General features: G+C 47.4%; 1 protein-coding gene across 1 annotated transcript in view; it reads left to right on the top strand.

Annotated features, from left to right (window-relative positions):
- Nucleotides 1-2,725: 2,725 nt before the first annotated feature.
- Nucleotides 2,726-8,633, top strand: part of SIRT6 (sirtuin 6) — a 37,511-nt gene continuing 31,603 nt past the window's right edge. The window contains exon 1 of the mRNA XM_083179387.1: nt 2,726-2,878. Coding sequence (XP_083035513.1) covers nt 2,813-2,878 — 66 coding nt within the window. The 5' untranslated portion in view covers nt 2,726-2,812. The remainder of the gene's footprint in view (nt 2,879-8,633) is intronic.

Below are 8,633 nucleotides of genomic sequence, written 5' to 3'. Positions count from 1 at the left end.
ACCATCCCCGGCCTCCGGAGCAGCATGGCAGAGGAGCAGCATGTCAGAGTAGGTAGAGGCGGCAAGCAGAGCGGAGAAGGCAAGCGGAGGCGAGGCAGTTGGAGGAAGCGAGTGAGTGCCGTGTCCCCTGGTCCGGCACCATTGGGTGGCGCTGCGCCCCCAGCACCACCATCGGTCTGGGGAACCCCCTAGGAAAAAAAGTTCAACGGGTACTTTTCGGCTGGCAGGAAATCTCTGTCCTGCAGCCCCTGGCCGTGGACTGTTGGAGCCCACAACCCCCCCCCCCCCCTCTCCCCATCAATGTTCCTGCTCCAGGCTTCTCCAGAAGAATTGGAGGACCTCCAAGGGGGGAGGTAATGGCTCCTGCAAAGTGGGGCAGCGAAAATGGACCCAACTATGGCTGCCAGCTCAACTGACTCTCCCCCCTTGCCTCACTGACTTTCGACCCCCACCCCCATGCTGGCTCTCCCTCCAGCCACAGCTCCAGCCAGGGCCTCTGACACGCTGCCCCCCCCCCCCCCCCCCAGCCCCACAGAAGACAGCCTCTGGACCCATCCATGCTGGCCTATTTGAGCCTTTTCAATGCTGCCCTGTGAGTGGGCAAAGTCAAGATGGCGCCGCTGATGGCTGCCTAGAATCTGTGCCACCCAGCCTAAAAAATGTACCATGTGTCTCCCGTGTAGTGTTCCATATCTATACTGGAAATTATCCTGTGATTAGTTAGAGCAAGATAGTTGGATTTATTTTATGGCAAAAGCACTTGACATCAGCCATGAACCATTGATGATTATGAAATTTAAGGCATCTAATAAATATATATAATAACCTTAGGTCTCGGTCACCCTCATAATTACTTCAGTATCCTGTCCCCTGATACAACTGTCTTTATTTATTGTGATCTTGTTCTAAATTTGCCTTGTACTCTAAGTCATTGTTTTTCTTGTTGCTTATTTCTGTATTATTGCTGCAGAACCCTTGTAAAAAAAAAAAAATAATAATATAGAATTTTAGGCTTCTTTCACACACTCCGGCTCCTGCCGGGTGGTGAAACCCCTCGCACGGCTAAAAGCCATACCGTACACAGTAGTTAATAATTTACATGATTGTGTCCATTCACACGGGACAGTCACGACCCGGCCGCCTGGTTGCAGCTGGATGTCACCACTGGAAGGTATCGTGTAAAAGGGGCTTTATAAATTCTAGCTCTAGGCTCATGCAGAACAAAATCAGGTATTGGAAAAAGGAAAGTCCTCTCTTTCATTCAAACAATCTCCCTAGTTCCCATTGTCTGGTTATCACCTGACAATGGGCCTAATTCAGCGAAGTTTTACAAAATTACAAACAGCAGGCTGAGGGAGTCTGTTCAGCACAGGGCAAGGCCACGCCGCATGCTGGGCTCCTCCCCGCGATGTGCTTGCAAAATTTTGTGGGATATCGCTATTATGCGCACGCTTCTCTGTACAGGGAAGCCAAGCTCAGGACGCCCATTTTTTTGAGTTGCAGCGGCTGCGTATGACAAACAGCTGTCAGCCCCCTCTCTAAATAGTCCAGAGACATATGTATTGTCCATATGGCACCCGTGCAACTCTGCCTGGCGCGTCTTACACTGCAGTTGCAATGTGGATGCGCACATTTTTTAAAAAAAGCAACCTGCAATTTTTTCAGATCCTTGTGGCCTGCCGAATCAGGCCAAATATTACCTGTGATTCAGTATTTTTGTGTGTGTCTGTGGGAACATACAGGTAAAAAGCACAAAAAATCCTGTTCTGCTATAGGCACATTCAATGCAATTGTTTCATAAAATGTTGAAACATTATACAGTAGTAATAGCCTAGAGCAGGGGTGGGGAACCTCGGCCCGGTAGCCGGTCTGAGTGGCCCGTCCACCCGCATGGCGGCTGTGCCGTGAGTCAAGTACAGGGGAATTCTCACGAGAGGTTGGCAGTTCTCACGAGATTCCTCTTAATCAACAGCAGCTGGAGACTGTCAGTCCTATTCAGCGGCAGCCGCTGGAGCGTGGGACGGCTGCAGCAGGAAAATTTGTAAGTGAAATTTTTACATATGGCCCCTGAAGGATTTTTTCCCCAAACAAACGGCCCTTGGCACAAAAAAGGTTCCCCACCCCCTGGCCTAGAGCGTTATGCTGCGTACACACGGGTGCAATTTCAGCACATATCGCTGGGAATATGGTCGCTGAGCGACCATATTGCCAGTGATTTGTGTGTGCTGTCGGCGATGAATCGCCGGGTGCGCGCTCCCGTGTGCAGCCCCTGATGGTCGCAGGAGCTTGACGATCAGCTATTTCCCTGCCTCTTCCCCCGGCAGAGTCTCCTGATTATCAGCGACCATCTCTGGTCGCTGATGAACAGGAAAGGCACTCAGCAATATATTGCTGAGCAATATGTCTCCCCCGTGTGTACGGGGCTTTAGAATGCCTGCGCTGCCTCCCTTATGTTTATGTGCAGGGCACTGCTTTGTCACTACTGACCTTCATCCCGTATCCCAAGTGCATAATGTTTTACAAACTAAAAATGTATTTTTTCGTGCGCCTACAACCCATTTTCTCTTGGTTCTCTCAAAGGTGTACAATTCCGAGGAGTCAGAGAGTGCTTTGACAGGTAATAGTTTATACTTTTGAAAAAGTAGAAAAAAAACTGTACGTATACGAAATGTCCTTTATTATGGACAAACACATTAAAATATATGTAGCTTCCGAGTACGGCAAGATGGTGGCGTTTCCGGTTACGTCACATGTGTGCGGCGGTGAAGGCGGCGGCAAGGGAACCTTATTGTTTACAAAACCGGCTTGAGAGATGTCGGTAAACTATGCAGCCGGCCTGTCGCCTTACTCCGACAAAGGGCGTTGCGGGCTGCCGGAGGTAAGGACCTGGTGCAAGTGGGGAATATAGTAATTGCAGTTACTGTTATATAATATTTGCTCACTACGAGTGTGATAAGAGCCAGTCTGTGTGGTGTTAACATTATTTGTAATCCTGAAGGCCAGGATTACGGCTTTGAAACGAAGGTTTTATTACATTATATAAATATATATTCTGTTTTTACATTGTATGCTATAAACGGAACGAACTTAAAAGGATGATTTAGCGCAAGTTTCACTTTGGCCACAAGATGGCGATGTAGTGCATGTTATATAGGGGCCCGTTTATAAAAGTATATTTGCGGCTATATTTTCGGTTGTTACCCGCAAATCTTAAAGACCGCCGGATGTATAATAGTGGCACTCTAGCCGCCAGTCACATCCCTCTTTTCTATGGGGGGTGCATGCTGGATGATTTATCAATATCTGGAATGTAGTCTATTTTTGGGAAGAGGGTTCCTCCGAAAGTTCACATGTGCAGAACCCCTGAAGGAGCACAACACAGGGACAGGCTCTTTTCGGAGCCCCTCTCCCTGTGGGTGCCCATCCATACATGCTGCCAATATGATGGCTTAATGCAGTGCCATCCTGGGTGGTATTATTCCATCCAGATCGCATTGAAAATGCTGTCCGTCTTAAATGGGCCCCGTAATGCGGTTTTTTATAATGCCACTGCCATTAACAGGTTTTTTTTTTATTTTAATCAGTACTGTCTTAGTGGGTGTCTTCAAGATTGTCGCTGCTTCCAAACAAGCAGAGTTCACCAACTGTCACGTTTTTCAGAGCACTATGGTAGTAAATAGCAGGTGGATGGTTTGAAACATACCTCCGAAACAAAGCAACCAATTGCAATGCCAATATATTTTTACAAGTCTGCAGACCAAAACTTGGGCTTGGTATATGGTGTTCAGACAATGGATTCAGTGCTGTGTCCACAAAGATCTAATGGGTCCTACACATTTAGAGCTTTTGCTGAGCGATGCTAGATCGTTCAGCATAATCACTCAGCATACAGTGTTCTGAACGATCTGTCAGGGCCAGTGTTCTCTATTGTTCCAGCGGTACTTCAACTAGACGCCCACCCACACAGCTCCCGGTAAGTATGGAGGTAAATATGCGGGCGGCCAGGGCATTTTTTTATTAGGAAAACCGATCCCGGGAATCCCAGGATTGAGCATTTTTCAATCCCGAATTACGGGATTGAAAAAATGCCCGGGTTTTGCTTCCCTAGTAGCGAGGCACAGAGCCCCGAAGCATGGCGAGTGAATGCGGTGCTACGTTTCAGTGTCCATGTCAACTGTGCCCACATTTGGGACAAATAAAACGTGAAAAATACCATGTCCATGTCGATCTAATGACCCTGTTGACCTAACCCATGTCGACTTACTTGCTGTCTATCCAATGATCCATACCCGGGAGAGGACACTAAAGCAATTTTTTGGGTAGCAGAGATATATAATATTTTTTTTGAAGAAAAGCACACAAGGAGAGAGGGCCATGCTTGTGAGAGCTTACATTCTAAAGGAGAGGGGCAGACAGACAGGAGTGACACATAAGAGGTAGAAGGGAGCATAAACAGAAGGTTAGGATGCGAGATGACTGGGTTTAATATAAACATCCCTTTCAACCAGGACAATCATAATTTACACAGATTCTATGGCTGATTAAAACCAGGTGAAATGCCTGTTTGAATGGGATATGGTCGTATTGTCGACACCACTTAGGTCGACAGTCATTAGGTCGATACAGTTGTTATGTGGTAAGGTCGACATGGGACAAGGCTACATGATTTTAGGTCTATATTGGTTATATCGACAGGTCAACATGGTTTTTCTTTACTGTTTTTTGTGCCGACAGGTGGTATTTCATGCCCTACCAGCCACTAGGGTGTGGTGGGAGAATAAAATAGTGTGCCGAGGGGCCGCGGTTGACTTCCAACTGTGTCGACATTCGGAAAAAAAAACCCATGTCGATCTTGTCCCATGTCGACCTAAGTGGTGTCGACAATACGATCCACACCCGTTTGAATAAGGGCAGCCCAGGACCTGTGTAATTCACAAGTGTCCATGATAAAAGGGATAGTATGCTAAGTCTAGCTATATGCAAAAGTAAAATATGTATTGTAATCCTTGCAAAATTACTTGATTTATTTATGGTTTGCTCCCGCACCCACAGCACTATCACTCCCAAGCCCAAGACACTGCATACATTTTTATTTGCAAAATGTTACATTTTACCACTTTCACACCTGGATTATTTCATGTGAACACGCAGCAACCCCGGGATATTTTGCATTGAAAAATCAACCAGAAATAATGCATTTCAACTGTGGTAGCAACTAGGATTGAACTAGGGTTCATCCCAGGTTGTAGTATGAATGGTTAAGCTGGGTCGCTGCCACCTGGGACACGTTCACAGTAATGGAACAGCCAGCGCTTATAGATCACCTCATCTGCAAACACCATCTTGGCACATGCCTTTCTGGGAGACTGGTACTGGAATACAGTTAGCAATTAGGATGCCTGCATGGGAATCCCGACTTCTGGGATGCTGAAGGTAAATATGCTGGGGAGTGCTGCCGTCAGGCTATGGATGGGGGTTAGGTTTAGGCACTGGGGGGTACTTATGGTTAGGCTGTAAGGGGTAGGAGAAGTTAGTGCTAGGCACTTAGAAGGGGCTAGGTTTAGAGTACAGGGGGTTAGGCATAGGAGAGTTAGGGGTGTAGTGAGAAGGTAAGTCTACTTACCTGACCCATGTTTATATTCCATCCTTCAAGATGCCAATGCTGGTATTCTGGCATTCGGCATCCTGACCGCCGATCATTCGTGTGTATCCCCTATTAACCTAGTTTTTTTTGCTATGGATTACTGCTAGTTTTCTGTAATTACTTGTAGTTGGTTCAGTCCTACTCAGAAGATTGGACAAAGTAAATCACTGCGCATGGGAAGATATAATCACATTCAAAGATTATTATTTAATGACAAAACATACAACATATATTGATACACTGGGGGAAATTTACCAATATGAAAAACCTAGTTTTTCGTATTGGTATTTCCCCTACGACTGCATACGACTGTTTGAGTCATATGCAAAGTCGTGTTCCGGAGGAGGATTTACAAAGCAGTCATATACGACTGCTTTGTAACCCTCCGATGTCGTAGGAATTCGTATTAGCAGCCGTATATACGGCTGCTAATACGAATTATTCGTAGGCAGTCTGCGTAAAAAAAAAATTAAATAAATAATAAAAAAAAAAACCCGGCGTGGGGTCCCCCCCACAGCCGAAACCAGCACCAGGCTGACAGAGCCTGGAGCCGGTAATTAAAAATCAGGGAACCCGACAAATAGGGGTTCCCTGGTTTTTAACAACCAGCCCCAGGCTCCTGCTCTGGGGCTGGTTCCCAAAATACGGGGGACAAAATGACTAGGGGTCCCCCGTATTTTAAGAACCAGCCCCAGGCAAAACCAGCCAGCAGGGTAATGCCACAGCCTGGGGGAGACTTTTTATGCAAGTCCCCCCGGCCAAAGCATTAACCCTACCGACCAGTCAGCCTGGCCAGGGGCCCTGGGGGAGTGGGGACCCCCCCAATAAAGGGGTCCCCCCCCTCCAGGACTTACCTGACCAGGCTGAAGCCTGGTGCTGTCCTCGATGCCCCTGGGCGGTGGGCATCGAGCTGATAGTGGTGTAAAAAATAGAACAAACTATTGTTTTTTACTGTGGCACTACAAGTGCCAGCAAGCCTCCCCAGCAAGCTGGGACTTGGAGAACCACAAGTCCCAGCCTGCTGGGCATTAAAGGGCCCGCTGGGTCTTGTAGTGCCACAGTAAAAAAAATAGTTAAATAAAACACACTGACACCCATTTTAAATAAGTTTAATACACACATTACACACATACTGATACTTACCTATCTTGATCCCGTTGGTAGGTCGCTGGCTCCGGTGTCGGCGGCTCCGTGTCGGCGGCGTCCTGTCCGAGGATAATCCATGTTGGACCTGTGGAAGGAAATCCTACTCACCCAGGTCCGCCAAGGATGGTCTTCTTTCTTCATCTGTCGACAACCAGGTCTTCTGGCAGCTGCTGACGACTTCCAGCAGCTGCCGGCATCTCCCGCGACGCTCCCCGGCTTTCAGAGCCGTAGAGATCCTTCCTCTTCGGCGTCTGGGCTCAGAATGAATTCTGGCCAATCAGGAGCCGCCTAGCGGCCAATCAGGAAAGACCTTTCCTGAGAGGACGGATCTCTCCGGCTCTGAAAGCCGGGGAGCGTCGAGGGAGATGCCGGCAGCTGCTGGAAGTCGTCAGCAGCTGCCAGAAGACCTGGATGTCGACAGATGAAGAAAGAAGACCATCCATGGCGGACCTGGGTGAGTAGGATTTCCTTCCACAGGTCCAACATGGATTATCCTCGGACAGGACGCCGCCGACACGGAGCCGCCGACACCGGAGCCAGCGACCTACCAACGGGATCAAGATAGGTAAGTATCAGTATGTGTGTAATGTGTGTATTAAACTTTTATTTAAAATGGGTGTCAGTGTGTTTTATTTAACTATTTTTTTACTGTGGCACTACAAGACCCAGCGGGCCCTTTAATGCCCAGCAGGCTGGGACTTGTGGTTCTCCAAGTCCCAGCTTGCTGGCACTTGTAGTGCCACAGTAAAAAACAATAATTTGTTCTATTTTTTACACCACTATCAGCTCGATGCCCACCGCCCAGGGGCATCGAGGACAGCACCAGGCTTCAGCCTGGTCAGGTAAGTCCTGGAGGGGGGGACCCCTTTATTGAGGGGGGTCCCCACTCCCCCAGGGCCCCTGGCCAGGCTGACTGGTCGGTAGGGTTAATGCTTTGGCCGGGGGGACTTGCATAAAAAGTCTCCCCCCGGCTGTGGCATTACCCTGCTGGCTGGTTTTGCCTGGGGCTGGTTCTTAAAATACGGGGGACCCCTAGTCATTTTGTCCCCCGTATTTTGGGAACCAGCCCCAGAGCAGGAGCCTGGGGCTGGTTGTTAAAAATCAGGGAACCCCTATTTGTCGGGTTCCCTGATTTTTAATTACCGGCTCCAGGCTCTGTCAGCCTGGTGCTGGTTTCGGCTGTGGGGGGGACCCCACGCCGTTTTTTTTTTTTAATTTATTTAATTTTTCTATTTTTTTTACACTGAAGCCTGCACGGATCTGACTGATCCGTGCAGGCTGAAAGCAAATAGAACAGGAAAATTGGTTTCTATTTTCCTGTCGTATTTGCATGCCTGTTTTACACCACTAAGCAGCCGTATTATCAGTACGGCTGCTTAGTAAATCAGAAACCACCATTCTTTTGAATGGTGATTTCTGTCGTATCCTATCGATGGTGTAGACATTCGTATTTGTAAATACAAATACGAATGTTCCATCTTTAGGAATACGAATTGTTGTATTTTTGGGATTGTAAATCCCGAAAATACAAATTCGTAAAAAAAAGGTGTATTTCTCCCTACGAATACACCTTTTTTCTACGAACCTATTTTGGTAAATGTCCCCCACTATCTCTGAAGAAGCCACTGATGCTAAAAATTAGGCAGAGAAACGCATTAGAAGACTTTTTTTAAAGCACCCGGGAGGTCACTTATTTAGACCTGGACTGTATTTGTATTAGTGGATGCGCAAACACAAAAAGAAAAAAATGACCATATTATACTTTGAAATAAGCTGCAGACATTTGAAAACTAAGCCAGGAGTCACGGAGGGTGAAATACCTGATGGGTATGTGAGGACCTCT

This window comes from Crinia signifera, chromosome 1 (assembly GCF_055691185.1).
Source record: "Crinia signifera chromosome 1, ASM5569118v1, whole genome shotgun sequence".
NCBI lineage: Eukaryota > Metazoa > Chordata > Amphibia > Anura > Myobatrachidae > Crinia > Crinia signifera.
The sequence above is the reverse complement of the archived record's forward strand: the minus strand, read 5'-3'. Positions and strand labels throughout refer to the sequence as shown.